This window comes from Leptopilina boulardi, unplaced genomic scaffold, assembly GCF_019393585.1.
Source record: "Leptopilina boulardi isolate dan_hultmark-lab unplaced genomic scaffold, ZJU_Lbou_2.1 LbouV2_341, whole genome shotgun sequence".
In the NCBI taxonomy this organism is placed as follows: domain Eukaryota; kingdom Metazoa; phylum Arthropoda; class Insecta; order Hymenoptera; family Figitidae; genus Leptopilina; species Leptopilina boulardi.
Window position 1 is genome coordinate 5,895,293 of NW_026137909.1, and position 18,905 is coordinate 5,914,197.

General features: G+C 28.5%; 1 protein-coding gene across 12 annotated transcripts in view; it reads right to left on the bottom strand.

Moving 5' to 3' along the window:
• The window catches only part of LOC127285826 (disintegrin and metalloproteinase domain-containing protein 11), a 173,284-nt gene that overhangs the window by 6,052 nt on the left and 148,327 nt on the right, over positions 1-18,905 (bottom strand). For 10 of the 12 annotated variants that reach the window (XM_051312025.1, XM_051312026.1, XM_051312017.1 and 7 more), the window contains exons 20-23: positions 15,676-15,831; positions 12,132-12,200; positions 793-932; positions 272-707 (exon numbers count right to left, since the gene is read on the bottom strand). In XM_051312025.1, the coding sequence (XP_051167982.1) occupies positions 272-707; positions 793-932; positions 12,132-12,200; positions 15,676-15,831 (801 nt within the window). The remainder of the gene's footprint in view (positions 1-271; positions 708-792; positions 933-12,131; positions 12,201-15,675; positions 15,832-18,905) is intronic. The other 2 variants (XM_051312019.1, XM_051312023.1) reach the window with 2 other exon arrangements.

Sequence of the window (18,905 nt, forward strand, 5' to 3'; positions counted from 1 at the left end):
GTGGACTTCCTCCAATTTAGGGAATTTAATTGCTAGTAGAGAGCTAATTCTTCACGCCTAAGAATTTTCGCTTTTGGAATTCGCAAAAGTTCACAATGTTTGGAGATCTCCCACTTAATGTTAATCCCGTAGTTTGGACTTAAGCTGTTCAGTGGGAGATCTCAGTATTTAGGGAATTAGATTAGATTCCTTATCTCCGTTTAATGAATATTGTTCCTACCTAGATTAATAACATATACTTTTTCTGATAATTGAAGGAAATAAAACATACCCTTGGGACGATTCACTGCAAACTGATGAAGCCACTCTGTAAGGACGATCGGCTTCTGTTTCCGACATCCTAATATCCTCGGATTCACTAGGACTCATGTGTCGTGCCGAATGATGTTCTAATTGTCTAATGATATCTTCTAGCGTGCGTATACGAATAGGTCCACCACAAGATGGTAACTCTTCCTCCTCATCATCATCCTGGTTGTCAATATTATCCTCATCATTTGACTTTCGATAAGCGTCACCATATCCACATTCAGCTAGGGATTTTCGAATGGATTCATCATCCAGTATGTTAACACTACCGGACGGTGTTGTTGACAGGCCTTGATGGCTCGCCGCTGTTCTCAACGCCTCAAGTATATCATCATGATAGCCATTCAAACTATTGAGTGTTGTTTCAACATCGGTTAGTTGGCCCCCGCTACCTATAGCTAACAAAAAAATTAAATTCATCTCCAAAAATTCTCCATTCGAATTAATCTTGAATTTTGTAAATTATCAGCGATCACAATATACCGTAACCATCGTGTTTCTTTAAAATTCCCTTCTCAGGCAACTTTGGAAGATTGTTTGCGTTCAGACCAATGAATGAAACAACGTCTCCTGTTCCCGTAACTCCTTCCTCAACGTCAACTCCCAGTCGTGTTTTATGCTCCCTGAAATGTCAACAATTCTCAAAGTTAATCACCCCTAGTTTCATAGTGTCTTGCGAAATGAAGTATTACGATATATTACGCTTTTTAATAATAAATTGTTAATATTTAAAGCGTTATGAACGTAACACATCTTTCGCATACAAATACATATATACAAAGAATTATTGTGCATATGAAAGCAGTGTGAGCATTTGTGCATGACTAAATATATATGATAAAAACAAATTTCAATGGATTTATTGTTAGGGAGGGTCGGGAATTAGGATTCAACAAAGTCTGATGAATACAATGAAGAAAGTTATAACTAGCAGAGTTTGAAGCTAGTGAAACAACGAAACGTGCTTTGTGTGTATACATATATATTATATTTGAGGAAAAGACAGGTCATATACAAGAGGTTTGAAATAAATTTCAAATTATAATAAAAACAAAATTCACATTGCAAAATTAATTAGCTAAATATGTTTTTTATTTCGGCAAAATCTGCGAGGGAAATTTAGTTCGAGTCGAAGTCATTTTAATATAGCCTAACGGAAGGTAGGAGAGTTGTTATTTATGGAAAAGTTTTGTACGTACTTCAATATAACTGTTCGTGTTGCGACAGTTAGTAAAAGTTAGCGCTCCGTCGAGCGTTAATTCGCAGTTCCTCCCATATACAATAATTCGCGATGTATTTTATATATATATATCTCTCAAAAATGATGATCGCGAGAGAGGGCGCCACACATCTATAGTCATTCAGTCACGCGTATATCGCGTTCAAACAGGAAAACTAATTGTCATTAAAAACAAATTATCTCCAAATCCATTTTAAATTAATTGAAATTACTGTAAATTCATTCCAATAGAAAAAATTTGAATGAAAAATTTTAAAATTCTATTCCCAAATTAAAAATTATGTAAATTTCAAAAATCTCGTTTATGGAATTAAAAAATTCGACATTTTTCCATATTATAGAGTTCAATTTCAACAATTGGAGACAAAGGTTGACTGACGCGAAACACGACATTACTACTTAAAAGCATACTGATGCGCGTCAGTAGTGACATTGCCTTTCAGTCAGCCAGTCTGCTATACTTTTTAACTAGACAGATTATTTCAAATATAAAAAGCAACACTTCATGCATCAGCTCAAAAGCAAAAAAGCTGTTGTCAGGGCTTTTCTAACTTTTCTTTTTTTTTTTTATATATTCTGCGTCATTTTTTTTTTTTTTCGTCAAATCGTTTTTTATGAGTTCAACTATATTATATACACCACTGCACTGTTTTTATTAATTTTAAAATTAACTAAATTTTATTTATAATTTTTAAATAAAATCATCCGATTTTAATTGCAAATAAAATGGAATTTAGGAGCAATTCTGTATTACATTAAACTAATTAACGTGGGTTAATTGAGGTTCTCATAGTGTCTCATATTTTCCCTGGATTCTGAGAGAAACTATCTAAGGAAACCTGAGACCCAGAACACATTATACCAAAGGCGACACTTTTCACAGCAGTGATCACTGAACTAGAACCGCCCCCTGCATCTTGAACGTGTCTGGGTTTGAACGACCCCTACAGCACATAAATCTTTCTTGTTAACCTTTGAGATTAAAATGTTTGAAGTCAATTACCAACACTCTAACAATAAGATATTTTAGGGATGATTTACATTATTTCCTATTTACATTTCTCATATTGTATACCATTTTTAACTCGTTTCTAAATTTTCTCGTTTTTCCTTCATGTTGCAGAAAATTGTGTTCTACTAAAATTAGATATGTAACTTTTCTATTTTAACCCAATTTGGCATTAGAATTAAATCTGTAACCCATTTGAATCGTTATACGAACCTGTCTAGAATTTTGTACAATTTTTGAATTTATTCCCGTTTTATTTTATGACATAGTCTTGAGAGAATAATATTAGAGGATAATGGAGGAGAGACTTTTTGGATTATTTACTTCATTTTTGTAACATCTGGATTGAATAATAAATTATTATTATTAAGAAATAATAAGGAGTCCCTGAAATACCCTTACAACACGTTCCCTGATTACTTTTTAATATTTCTCATGATTTAATTAATATAATCGATCTTGGAATTCCGTGACAAGAGAGCACAAGCATCTTGTGTATCATTTGTTTTGTCTGTCTTCTATTTTAATCCGCCATTTTAAAAATTATGTCATAAATTAAAAATGTTTAATTAAAGTGTTTGTAATTTTGTTGAATTTATTGTATTAATTCAAATTAATTTTTTTTGTGACAATATTTGTAGCATTCTTTCACGAATTCCCTTTCTCTACCGATTTATTTTGAGTAGCCGAGAAAATCAAGTCGTTGCAATTTATTATTAAATTTTTTTGTGATCATTCGCGGACAATTTTATTAATTTAAATTTTTATTTATTGGCAACGCCAGTGTAATCTTAAATTTACTTCTATTTAATTACAACTAGCGATGTATTCCTCGCTCGCTCGGTTAAAATTGTACTTATTGTTGTTTACTTATTGTAGTTTATGTATATTATATATATAATTTATGTTTTAAATTAATATCTTATTAATATTGTATAAAATTTATCTTAAAATTGAAAAAAGATGTTACATAAAAATAGTTTGTAAGATTTTCCAAAAGCATATATGCAAAGTATTTTGATTTATTTGAAAATAATTGATTATAGATTTTTCAAGGACGGTGTCGAGGTCACGGGGTCGGTGTCGTTTTTCGAAATTTGTTAACTTAATATAATAGAAGATGTTTCGTTTTAAATTAAGAAATGTTAAAATTATTAAGTTAAAAACATTTGATTTTAATGACACTTAAAATTAGACACAATATTATAGGTTACTAACTAAAAATTGAAAAAACAACAATAAATAATAAAAAATAATAATAAAAAATTGAAAAAATCAAAAAATTCTTAAAAAATTGCAAAATAACCCTTTTTCGGGATATAATTGCAAAATAACCCTTTTTCGGGTTAAAATTGAAAAATAACCCTTTTTCGGGTTAAAATTGAAAAAAGATGTTACATAAAAATAGTTTGTAAGATTTTCTGAAAGCATATATGCAAAGTATTTTGATTTATTTGAAAATAATTGAAAATAGATTTTTCAAGGACGGTGTCGAGGTCACGGGGTCGGTGTCGTTTTTCGAAATTTGTTAACTTAATATAATAGAAGATTTGCAAAAAGGGTTACAAATCTTATTTTAAAACCTTAACATTTCATTTGTTAATCTAAATTTAGTCTTTACTGATTATTAATTAAAGAAAATTAAGATGTTTGGTATTAATTAATTATTATTTAATTATGGAAGGTGGAATTTTTTTGGTATAAGAGATTAAATAGTTATATCTTTCTTTAATTTTTTCTAGTGTATCAATTGGATAACCAATTTTACGTTACGGCGACGTAAATTGATTGTCAAATTTTAAATTGCGGACTAGGACTATTCTTCAAAGAAAGGACCTACCTCAATGTAACATAAAACTTAGAAACTAACGACACAACATAACTACATGGGTAGTTGACCTTCGAACGCCATCCCTGGAATTCCAAATTACGAGGTTTTGCTTCTCACCCCATTGCAACATTCGAACAAGGGGAGAGAGTAACTCATAAATCTTTCCTTTATCGTTTCCTTGTGGTAACACTATAGAGAGGTTATTTGGCAAGGCGTTTCACGAACTACTTGAATCTTAAAAGCAGGATAAGTTTCCAAGATTTTTTTTACTTATTTTTCGTATAACCCTTATTCCTAAACTATCACTAGTTTACACAGATTTTAATCCACGACATTTAACCCACATTTCTCATCTAAAATGACCCATTGAATCCAAAAATAAAGTCCAAAATTAAAAAAGTATAACAGTTTTTTAAGATATCGTTGTTTTTTCACATTTTCCACAATGAAAAAAAAATCGATTTATTTAAATGTAAATATATTCGGTTCCAGTGAAAGGATTTAAATTTTCTTTTTATTAAATTAGAGGTAATTAATTTTCCAAGCAACCGTCTATAGAATATTTTTTTAATGCGACCATCGTCTTAAACGCTATTGATGAATATATCAAAAATTTTGATTCAAATTTATGAAAATTTAGAAAAAAAACTGGATTCTATTGATTGCGGTTAAATAAAATTTTTAATGAACCGATTCATGATTGATAATTAAAGTCTATAATGTGTAATGCTAAAAATAAGCGGTTATGAAAGAAAATCGGTTGAAAAATATATAGAAGTTGTATTTTAGAAAAAAATACAGAAATTCAATTTTTCACATTTTTATGATTATCTTGATTTTATTGAATATAGTGTTAATTTAAAATCTTTCAACATATTAAAAGTGACTTATGGATTATTTAGTCTTTCTTTTATATTGAGTTGTAGTTTCTCTAATTAGAAACCAACAAAATTCACTCAACATTGCTTCATCCCTAAATCCCAGGTACCGATTATCCATGGTCTTGAGTTGTTGGTGAAATTATTGTAATAATTATTTATTTATTATTATGTTATTATTATTATGATTACAATAATTCTTTTTCCATTATGAATAACATTGAAATTGTTTTAATAAATTACATAAGGAATAAAAATACTTCTAAATAAATATAAAATTTGCATACAAATTTAATAGTTTTTACAAGTAAATTTATGTTTATTTTGTTATTAAAATTTTTATTAAAAACTAGTTGAAATATCTTAGAAAAAAATAAAAAAAATCCTTTTGTTAAAATGTTTAAATAAGTTTACTTAATTTGTTAAAATAAAAAAAATTTCTCAAGACAATGGAAAATACCAGAGATTTTGAGATGAAGCGATGATGGGTGACTTTTGTTGGTTTCTCATTAGAGAAACTACAACTCAACATAAAAGAAAGACTAAATTATCCATAAGTCACTTTTAATATGTTAAAAGATTTTAAATTAACACTATATTAAATAAAATCAGTTTAATCATAAAAATGTGAAAAATTGAATTTTTTTCTAAAATACAACTTCTATACTTTTCAACCGATTTTGTTAAAATGACCGCTTATTTTTATCGTTAAAAAGTTGGAATCAAAATTTTCAATTAGCTTTTACTTTGGAAATAAATTAGGAATTTAAATATTTAATTGCAAAATTTATTTATAATATAGAAAACAATTATTGTTAAATTCAAGAAATGTATATTCCTAATAATAATCTAACGTCAAATTTTTGCATGGGCAAAAAGTTTCCTGCTTTTTATTTAAAAAACCAAAATTTTAATTCCATTATCATTTTTTTAAAAATGTCTAATCACGTTTTACTATTTTAATTTATTACTAATTTGCAAAAGTTGAATATTAAACAGTGCTCGCATGTATTGGATATGTTTTCTGTCCTCATTTTGAATTTGTAGTGGAATGGGTGCGAAAATAATGAAAAAGATAAGTTTGAAAAGCAGAGTTATGAATATTGAACGTGCACCAAAATCCGTGACGCGAGAAGCAATTTACTCTATGTTGGAGGTGGGTCGACCGCATCGAGTGTGTTTATAATCATGTGTTGGAAATTACGTGATTATGTTGCGGAGGTTCGTAGGCGTATTGGAGGGAGGGAGAGGAAGAGAGAGAGAGAGAGAGAGAGAGAGGATATAAAGCACAATGTCCACTTTCCACGCGTGGAGTGTTGCGTTCAGCGGTTAATGTTAGATTGCAAATATTACACGAGTCGGTGCTACCATAGCCAGTGATAACTTCTGTAATCGTGTGACGCGTAAAACCGCCGGGTTTCGCTAGGACTGCTTATTCGATTCTGCTCACTCGGTGCAGTTGTTTGCAAACGACAAATATGTACGTCACCCTACCTTTATCTCTCTCTCTCTCTCTCTCTCATCATCCATATATTGAATTTTAAATTATTCATCACAGCGAAATATTATATAAACAATATTCTATTGTATTTTAAAAAGTTTTATTTATTTTAAATATTCTATTTAATCCTCCCAACTTTTGCAAAACAAAAGAATTATATTAAATCATTTTTACGTATCAAATTAGCGGTTTGAATTTTTTAACATTGACGTTCGCCATATTGGATCCGCCATTTTGAATTTTTTGAAAATCGACCTAATTCGTAATTACCCTTGCAGAAATTTGAGTTAGATTTTAATAGGGACTTCGCTGTGCGTCCCTATTAGCTCCCTTTAATCGATTATTATTAAATAAAAATTAATAAATATTTAATAAATCCAAAAAACATATTCATATAAAGATCCAACGTCCTTTCTTGCGTGTGTGTTTTTGAAATTGTAGAGTTAAAAACGCCCGTTATGCTATTTATTATAGCCGTGAAGTTTAATTGAACTTCCTAACCTCCAAACAGTACTAACACAAATTTTAACCAGAATTATAAATAAAAAAGTTAGAAATCATAATATTACCTGAAGAAATTTGAATAATCATAGTAAAAATTAAAAATTTGCAATAATGATATTAACATAAATACAAAATTTGAGGTTAGAAAACCAAACAATATATTTTTTACTTTTAATATTCTAAGTACATATTTCATGTTTGTTGGCTTAATATTAAATATTCTTAAATTGATAATATTATGTTAATATTTCCCTTCTGATAAAGAAGATAATTGATTTGAGTCATCTAAATTGTCAATATCCATAACTTGCTTTTGAACATATTGCATTCTATTTAATTCAACGCGTACGGATTTCACCTCAAGATATTGTTTGCTACGCATTCGCGATTGCTTTTTTTTCCTCTCATTATTTTCCATTATTAATTAACAAAAGAACAATAAAATTCAGGTTCACACAAAATGACATGTGCACTTGCACCATTCATGTCATCATTCTCGACGATGGAACATCGATATATTGAAAACTTCGATACATCGATTTCGATATTTTCGATTTAAATTTAAATATTATTTTTAAATTAAATAAAAAGTGAAACTATATATAATAATGTAATTTATTAATAATATTATTTTGATTCTATCACTCGGTGGTATTTAATAATAAATTTAATTTATTTAATAATTTTATTATTATAATTTATTATTATTAATATTTATTCTTTTTATTATTATTTCTAAAACGAACATTTTAAAAATATTTGTGTCCCTTATTGTTGAACATAATTAAATTCATATTTTAAATAAAGAAAACATCGAAAAATAATCTAAAATTCGAGGTATTTCTGGCTAGAATTTAGTAAGGGCTTAATCAGATTTTTCTAGTTTGAATTGCCTTTCTAGAATTCAAACGGGATCTCAGCAGATATTTCTAGTCTGAATTTCTCACAAGAATCTAATCAGGTTCGAGTACGACTTTTCTAGGCTAAATTTTCTAGCGCGGTTCTAGTCGGAATCCGCATTATCACATTGGGAAGCTTAGGGACATTTCTACACGGGTCCCAAAAACCTCCGAGGAATGATTTTCGAGTAGATTCGTTAGTTTCAAAAAAATTGTCAAACTTTAAGTTAAATTTTTGTACATTTGGTCGCCTTAAAGAATTTAAAAATATAATCTATTTTAGAAAAATTGTTTTGGTGACAATTTTTTTTTTTAAGTAGATATTGAATTATTAATTTCGAGTCAATAAACGAAATAGATTTCTATTATGTCCTCTCGGCAAGTAATTAAATGTCAATTTGAGTTCGATTAAAGCCGTTGGAATACTTAAGTGTTCGTATAGCCTCGGGAGAATATATCAAGGCAAGTTCAATGTAATGATTTATCGCGTGAAACTAACACGTGATACTTGTACTTTTCTTGTCGACGCTTCAGTAACGTGATTATTTAAAGGGGACCTTTTGATTTAATCTGCGGTACAATTAAGTAGTGACTAGAGAGAAAGGTTGAATAATAAGGTGAAGAAGAAGAAGAAGGAGGATGAGGAAGGGGAGAAGACTTAAGCGACAAGAGTTTCAAGTGCAAAGTTTTAGATGATGTGAAAATCTATATATATAAACTCTTCAGTCTAGGAAAATTTCCCATCACTATAAATCCTACTAAAATGCTGAATATAAAATTTCTTGATTTGGAAGAATCTAACAATTTCATTCACCAACAAATTTTATTGAAAAACAAATTGTTTATCATTCCAAATAAGTCTGTTTTATTACAAAGCTTAATCCTTTTGAATCTTGAAACATTTTCGTATCAAAATTTTAATCCCTTTAAATTCGGAATGTTTTGGAATTAACTGAACAAAATCTTTAATATCTTTACTGATATTTTTTGAAAAGTAGAAAATACTTTTCAAATAAAATTAAATTCATATACAAAACGCAGCTCTATTCAAGAAATATATAACGTCACAAAATTCACCTCTGACTTTTATAGAGTAATTCCATTCTAATTTTTGTGAAGAAAGGGAAGATAATTAAATTTTATGTTATTTCACACACTCTTTGGCGTATTGCGCCTTCTTTTGTAATATCTACTCTGTCACTATTGAAAGCTGCGGGCCAAACGAACTGGAAAAATGAATATGTGAAAAATGAAAAAACATTTGAATGAAATAGAAGAGAAAAAAAAAAATATATATATATATATATTCGCGAAAAATACGAGGAATTCTTTTATTGCCTCATAACACGCTTTTGAAAACAACGAGAAAAATTGGTTCGAGTTGACTTTTGCTGCTTTCCGATGACCTGGAAAGTACGGGCAATAAACATTTTTGAGAATCGAGTGTTTGTTGCTGTAAAGATGAGTGATTGTAAAAGTGTAGAGAGAGTGAGATAAAAGTATTTTTTATTAATCTATAGAAAAGGTGTGAGACGAATGAAAATATACTCTTTCTTTAAAAATCATATCCTTTTGTTATTATAGCACAGAGAGAGAGATAATATTTCTTCATTCCTTCGATTTCACTCTTTTCATGGACAATAAAAATTTCTTTCAAGTTGGTTTTTGTGGAATCTAATTCTTGTTCCATTGTTCTCTACTTTTTAATGTCAATAGTAACACAAAAAAAACATTCTTTAACTCTATTTCACTTAAGAAGGTCATTATTTTCAAAAAAATCGATTTTTTTTATTAAAGTAAATCTAAGAAATGTTTACCTAAAGTTTCCATTATCCCCACTCGCCATTTGTCATATAATTCTCATCAACTACCTCACCCTGCTCTAGTAAAAATTTAGTGACTTTATTGTTAAAATTAAAAATTACTATGAAGTTAGTAAATTTTTACTAGAGCAGGGTGCGGTAGTTGATGAGATTTATGACAAATGTCGAGTGGAGACAATTAAGTCTGTGTCAGTTCATCGAGATATTTCGAGTTCGAGTATGACGTCAGATAGCTGCAGGGAAAACAAGCAGACGACACAATGTTATTCTAATGAGGAAACAAATTTTTTCTTTCTCTTTTATCAATTTTACTCATATTTTATACATGGAAATCGGTTGTTGATATATAATCAAAATAAAATGTGTGTTGATAATTAACTCCAATTTCTGGTTGGTTTCCATTGTGCCCACTCGTCATTTTTCATAATTCTCGTCAACTACCGCACTCTGCTCTAGTGAAAATTTAGTAAATTTATAGTAACTTTTAATTTTAAAAATAAAATCACTAAATTTTCACTAGAGCAGGGTGCGGTAGTTGACGAGATTTATGACAAATGGCAAGTGGGGACAATGGAAACCAATCAGAAGTTGGAGTTACGCCATGACATTAGGCTCGATTCACAATGTTTCGAACAACTTTATATGAAAATGTATAGTGTTTTGTAAATTTTATTGAAAAACTGAAAGAAAAATGTATTTTAGGATCCAAATCAATGGTGGAGAATAACATAATCTGTCAGTTAAAAAGCTGATTAATGATAGTTTCCTTATCTAAAATTCATAAATCAGATGTATGTATCTACTTTGTTTTCCTTTTCGTAAACATAACCTCCAATTGCAAATTATACATTTTTCACAAGTTTTACAGTGGCTGAACAAGTTCTTTCTTAATATTTTTTTTCTAAATGTTAAAAATGGTTTTTAAAGTGAAATAAAATACTAAATTTCGGTTAAATAAAACTGCCAACACGAGTGTCCTTATCATTTCTCAAATTACTACTTTTTTTAAGCACCAATTCCTTTCTTATTTATCAGGTATTTTTATCCTGGCTTTAATGTTCTTTTTCAATAATTACTAATTTAGTTTTAACAATCAATAATATTTTTTAAATCATTTTTTATTATCAGTGCAGTGTATTTTCTACAATTAGTGCTCGAACAGGTAAAATAATTTTTTTTTGCCGACAGTTGATAATACGACGCATCGTTTAGTCCTAAAAAATCGTCTTCAAGATGATGCGATTTAAATATTGTGGAAAGTTGGTTTCCATTGTCCCCATTCGCCATTTGTCATAAATCTCTTCAACTACAGCACCCTGCTCTAGTAAAAATTTAGTAACTTTTAATTTTAACAATAAAGGTACTAAATTTTCACTAGAGCAGGATGCGATAGTTGACAAGAATTATCACAAATGGCGAGTAGGGACAATGGAAACCAACCGAATCATGGTTTGCAGTTGCGTTGGTAGCCCTGACTTCAGGCCTCGGCAAGTAAGCCGCCTAATTTCGTACGGGGAAAAACCCATCACTATTTACGATGCCACGTGAGACTAAAACTATGAAATTTTTACCTCACTCTAAGTTTAATTTTTCTTTTATATTTTTTTATTGTTTTAATTGTCTTCTGTCTATGATATGTTTTGCGACTGATCGTATATATATATATATATATATATATATAACAAAAATGATTGATTTCTTTTTAAATTTACAATAAATATTATTTCAAAATTCATTTCATTAACATTAAAAAAATACATTTCCCTATCAAAAATTTCTTTAAAAATGTTTTGACAATATCTTTCAAATTTCCAGAACGTGAAGAATGTCTGGCAATTAAAAACTTTCCAGACTCGCGAAACAAGTAGAAAAAAAATAACATTAAATGCAAATTTAGAGAGAGGAATATAATTTTTTTTTACGTAGCGTGGAATTAAACGAAGCAAAAGTCAGAGGTGGAGATTTTTTTTACTCTCTCTCTCTCTCTCTCTCTCTCTCATTCTCTCGTGCAAGAGGCTCTTGTTTCTTATCTTTTAAAGTGGATGTGGATCTCTACTTATGTTTAGAAAAAGGTAGGAAAAAAAAAGAAAAAATTAAAATGAAAAAACCAAGAAACGTCGAGACGCGTGACACTTACTTGAGTCGTGTCCCGTCTGCATTGCCAATGTTATTTGGGGGTCGAAACAGCACGCGCTGGGTCTCGCGGCTAGAAATATACTAATATAGGCATGCCGCGGGTATTTTCATTAAAAGATTTAGTCATGTGCAACGCAATTGTAATTTGCAATTTGTCATCTTCTCTCTCTCTTATGAAAATACATCCGTAACAAACAAATATCGTAAACAGTTTTATATATATATGTATATATGTATATATATATATGTATATATAAATTCGACGCGAATTCACGACATGTTTACTATTCCCGCGGGAATTTACGCTTCAATCACATCTGTCAACAACTCAATTTTTTAGTTTTTTCCTTTAAATATAGAAATGGAAATATTAAAGTAAAAAGCTTTCAATTTTTATACCAGGCAACGGTCAAGTTTTTCAATTCAATGCGATATACAATAGATTATATATGTGAATCAATTTACAATTTTATCGAAAAAAAATCAAGTTACCGGAAATTAGAGAATTTTTTAAAAATCAACAGAATATATTACATATTTTTATATAAGTACTGAAAGAATATATTCAAATACAAAAAAGAAATGTAATTAAAAAAAATTTTGTCAAAAATATTTCTCTATAACATAAAATATTGTTATAAATTATTATAAATATTTTAATTAAAATTTAGTAATTTCTTGATTTTTAAAGAGAAACGAAGAGACTTAAAAAAATGAAGCACTTTACAAAAATCTTCACCGTTGTCTGAGCTGAGCTTGAGTACTAGAAATTATTAGCAAAATTGCACATTAACCCCTTAAGTCTCAGTGTAATTTATTTATTCACTGTCTTACGATTTGTGTTCTTGTTACATAAAATACATAATTTTTAATTATATTTTTAATATTTAAAATATTCACAACTTTTATATTCATTTTCTAATCACAGAAAAAAAGGTGGGTAAAAAGTTGTAAAGAAAGAGGATAAAATTCGTTAGGATACAGGGTAAAGGATAAATTTGTGATGGATAAAAATGTTACTAAAATATTACTAGAAAAATGGATGTCATATTTGGGTAAACTGTCTAATTTTAATAAAAATATTAGTAATTTTACACTTAACTTATTAAATCCACAAATTTTATATAAATAAGTAATTGCATGTGGAAATATTTTGCCTATAATTATTGTCTATTAATAAAAATATCTTTGACTAATACAACTGACAGCTGACGACAGTGCGTAAATAATCAGAACTGGGAAATTACAACTCAACGTCTGTATTGTTGCACGAAAGCAAAGTTGGGTAGTAACTGAATTTTTTGTGCATATTAGGCTGTGTCAGTTCATCGAGATATTTCGAGTTCAAGATATGACGTCAGAGGCCTGGAGAGACAACAAACAGACGACATAATGTTATTCTTACGGGGAAGAAAATTTGTTTCCACTTTCATCAATTTTATTCATACTTTAAACACAGAAAACGCTTGTTGACATATAATAAAATTAAAATGTGTGTTGATAATTAATTTTCTTATATATTTGATTCAATTGCATTTATAGATTCTCTGAATTCGTGATAAAATATAAATATTGAGGTTAGAAAAGTTTGTTTACTAATCACATTTTACATTTTAACATTATTAAACAATATCCAGTATGCATGTTATTAAAAAAGATATAAAATATATATTTTAAGTGGGAATTACCGCAGCAGTATAAGATTTCAAGTTAGTAGACAAACACCCCTAACCTCAAAATTTATATTTTATCATGAATCCAGAGAATCTATAAATGCAATTGAATCAAATATATAACAAAATTAATTATCAACACACATTTTAATTTTATTATATGTCAACAAGCGTTTTCCGTGTTTAAAGTATGAATAAAATTGATGAAAGTGGAAACAAATTTTCTTCCCCGTAAGATTAACATTGTGTCGTCTGTTTGTTGTCCCTCCAGGCCTCTGACGTCATATCTTGAACTCGAAATATCTCGATGAACTGACACAGCCTAATATGCACAAAAAATTCAGTTACTACCCAACTCTGCTTTCGTGCAACAATACAGACGTTGAGTTGTAATTTCCCAGTTCTGATTATTTACGCACTGTCGTCAGTTGTCAGTTATATTAGTCAAAGATATTTTTATTAATAGACAATAATTATAGGGAAAATATTTCCACATGCAATTAGTTATTTATATAAAATTTGTGGATTTAATAAGTTAAGTGTAAAATTACTAATATTTTTTTTAAAATCCGACAGTTTACTCAAATATGGCATCCATTTTTCTAGTAATATTTTAGTAACATTTTTATCCATCACAAATTTATCCTTTACCCTGTATCCTAACGACTTTTATCCTCTATCTTTACAACTTTTTACCCACCTTTTTTCTGTGAAAATAAGATCTTAATTAATTTATTATTAAATAAAAAAAAATCTAATTCAAATTTTCATTATGTTAAAACTAAAATTTCAATGCGAAATAATAATTTTCTCTTCTAAAAACAAACTTGAACCTTAAAGGGTTAACGAATATTGTAAAAGACAGCCAAAGAAATAACACTATTTTAGCAAAATTAGTGTAACTATATGGGCGTGTCAGTTTCGCCTAAAATGTTTTTTTTTTTTTTTTTTGCGAAAGCAATATATTTAGAAATATTTTTATTTTCAACTAAAAACTTTAAAAAATACTGAAATTTACATATATATATAAAAAATGAGACTTATATGAGTAAAGCTTGTTTATTTATATAAAAACTTGAAAAAATTGAATGTTGAATAATATATATTATATTTATATGTTGAATATCTCTAGAAATATATAGCTAAGCGGTAAAAAAAAATGTAAAACTACGGCATTTAATAAATAAAGAAAAAAAAAGTCCATTGAAAAAATTTACTTCACGGTACTAGAATTTTTTTTGACCACTGTAATAAATTTTTTCTACACATATATGAATAAGTATACATGTTCGATATGAATATCATGAATATGGGGGAAATAAGGTTCAGTTAGGAAAAAAGAAGCTATTTTAAATTTTTATGATTTCATTCTCTCTGAATGTCTCGCACTATCGAAAAAAAATATCGAAAATGTTATTATTATTGACTTTTTCCATTGAGATTTTATTTTTTTCAAGGAAACAAATATTTTTTGACATAAAACCAAAATTGCAAATTACCATTTTTTTGTATTCTAATGTGTAATTATTTTTTTTTTGTTACATCATTAAAAAATTGTACCCGGAAATAATTGAATTGAAAATAATTAAAAGTATCTGATTATCAACAGCCGATAAAGTAGGAATCTGACAGAAATTTTAATTCAGTCGATAAGGTATGAAAACTAATTCCTACCTTATCGGCGTAGTTGAAAATTTGTTAGATTCCTACTTTATCGACCGTTGATAAGGTAGAAATCTTAATTACCGACTTGAAAAAATCTCAAGGGAAGAAGTTTTAAATTTTTGTAAATGAATAAGTCACGAGTTAGTTTAATGAAAAAAAGTTAATGAATTCGTGTTTAAAGCGATTTGGAAAAATTAATGATCTCACCTGTACTTAGGCATAGTGTCAGTAAAAGTGATGATCTTATTGACGCTATCTAATGCTGCAACGTCTGAATGATGATTATTTGATGGACCACTAAAGTTCTTCGGTGTCGGTTTTTGCGTGTACGGTGGATCGTACTTGTGGAAAGTACCCTTCCGTCTGTGAGAAAATAGTTAGTTAAAAATTTTTTTTATTCAAATTCAACAAAAATGTTCAGAAGAACAGAATAAAGCTCATGCAAGCTACATTATAGGTTTACGAACTGTTCTTGGGCCAAGTGCATCAGTGGGCTAGAAATTTGTTTTTTTTTTTTTAATGAATTTTTTTTTCTGACTACACCGTAAGTGGACTAGTCACACATTCAGATTCGTTCACCATTTCTTTTTTTATCTCCTAATTCCTAAAAAAAATTCCTCTTTATATCTTATTTTTCATCCTTCCACTACTCTGTGTGCGAACATTCCATTAGATCTATTAATCAATCATTTCACTTATTAAATTTTTTTTTTTTAATGAACTGTTCAGTCATTCTTCCTCTACATATTATTTATATTATATGTATATGTATATATACAAATGCCAATAAGATACAAAGAGGATAAATATATAAAAACTCATTTGTTTGAAAAGTTTTACGGAATAAAAGAACGTAAAAATTTTTATGCAGAAAATAGTATAGATAGTATATAATATTATTCCTTGATAGATGGTCCTTCTTTTTTTTTCTCTCTCTCTCTCTTTCTCTCTCTCGAGAAAAACGTTCACAACTTTTATGGAGAAACAATAAATGCTATCAGTTTATGTTGGAAACGTTAAATAAACGATGAAAATCCGATTCGTTCTCGTGTGCACGACAGTAAAAGTTTATCTCGGAGAAAAAGAACGGGAACAAATCTGATGTTAGGTTATATTTTCATTTGGGGGGGGGGAGGGGGCTTTTGGCTATTTATATATCGGGGCTACCATCTACTCGTGGATTTCGCATGCGGTAAAACATAAATGGTCAACCAGTCAAATGGTACACCCGCAGCTGGCCTTTAGCCTTTTGTCTGCTTATTGTCGAGAGCCCTCCACTCTGCAGTACCCAATAATCAACGAGTAAAAATCATATCCTAATTTTCGACACGTCACACATTTTTGGAATTAAGACTTCAAACGATTCTCAAAGGACGCATCTTTTTTTTTTTTTACGTCCAAGAGAGATTTCACTTTTACATTATTTTTTTTTCATTAAACCTTGTAAAAATATTGGTTCTTAAAATATTTATAACATTTACTAAAATTATTTTTGAATTCATTTTTGATTCATGAAAAAAATTTGGCCCCATTCATAAAAAGCTGAAATTGGGAGAAAATAACTTACCGCTATATGTTCACAATTTATTTTTATGTCCTTATGTTAAACATAAGAAAAGAATTTATATTTTTTATGTTATTAACAGAAAAAATTATTGTATACATAGCCTTATGCCTCCTTTGTGATTTCACCTTAATTGCACCATAACTGGTAATTAGATATACGATCCATTCTGCAGCTGCTCAACCCTGGTGTTCTGAGAGTTTCTACTCTATATATTGTGAACTTCTGGTAAGTCGAACGAATATTATAAAAAAAATTGCTTGCTCCTTTAATTTATTTTAATTTTTTCAAATTCGATGTTTACTATTTGGTCGTGATTTTGTGTATTGTAAAGTTAACCTTAAAAAAAGTTTGAGTTGCTGTTCACTTTTATTCATTAAAGCAATGCGACTATTACTATTTGGTCGTGATTTTGTGTATTGTAAAATTAACCTCAAAAAAAAGTTTGAGTTGCTGTCCATTTTTATTCATTAAAACAATAATTGTTATTTATTATCAGTAAAAGTAATAAGAATTATTAAATCATTTTGTATTTCAATATTTTCAACAAACTAGCGTTTTTAAAATGTCAAAAATTTTGAGTTTCGAATTTTTCTTACTATACTGACTAATATTTAATAACTTATGTTACTAACATATAAAAATGATTGACTTTTTCTGTAAACTACATTATAAATAACATGATTACATTATAATAATGAAGAACATTAATCAACATTTGAAAAAAATTTTAAATCACGATAACTTTTTAAAAAATAAATATTTTTAGAATGTGAAAATTTTGATCCACGGAAGGTATTTTAAATAACACAAGTTTTATGTCATTTTTTAATTTATTGCTAAGCAACGTTTCGATGACATGGTTTTGTCATCCTCTTCAGGCAAGTATAAAATTGAAATTACATTTTTTGTAATTAGTCAAATGAATATGAAATTTTGCGTCTTATCATGGCAAGCGAATTTTCGAAACTGAATATTTTAGAATAAAAATGAATATTTTTGTATGAGATTTGAAATTAAGACGCATTTTACATGTGAATTGCTGAAAAAGTTACAAAAAAAAAATTAAAATATGATTTTTATCTAATTCATATGTTTAATCTATGTGTTTTTAATTTTAAATCATATCTGTACATAAATGATTGAAAAACGATGTGAAAAACCAAAATTCTTGACCAAGTGACGTCGCACGTAGACGACAAATTAAACATTTTAATATAATAGAAGATTTTACTATAAAATCGGTTGAGTATAATATTTTAGAAAGATGAATTTTTTGATTTTCACTTCTATAACTTATACAAAATCAGAATATTTGCTGAAAAGTTTTATCCCAATGGTATACCAACTTTTTGGTACTAATTTCAACCTTTTATGGAATGGGCTCAAGTTTCGCATATGCTTACTCCTCCATAACCTTTCCATTGTGCAACTCGGGATGTCACAGATTTTCATCCAAAGGAAAGAATTTTTTTTTTTATTTTTTACTCTATTCAATATTTTTATTTTAGTGGAAAAAAATTTGTTCCATAAAATTTATATATTTTTAAAAATCCATCAACACTATATATATACTATATGCTATGAATATTTTTCATGATGCGTTCATACAAGTGACAGCAACTGACAGATATCTGAAATAACGCCAGTGAAATCTCTCTCTCTCTCCCTTTATTTCACTACCTATGTACAGTAGTTTTTGTGAGAATCCGCAATATTTTTTTTTTCGTATCCTTCCTATAAAACAAAAATTTTGAATGCAGAAAAAATGGTGTAAAAAGAATAGAAATTAAAGAGAAGACCAACAAAAAAAATATCAGTTTAATTGTCAACTTGACACAGTTCGTAAGTAGGCGAATATTGCGAGAGAAAT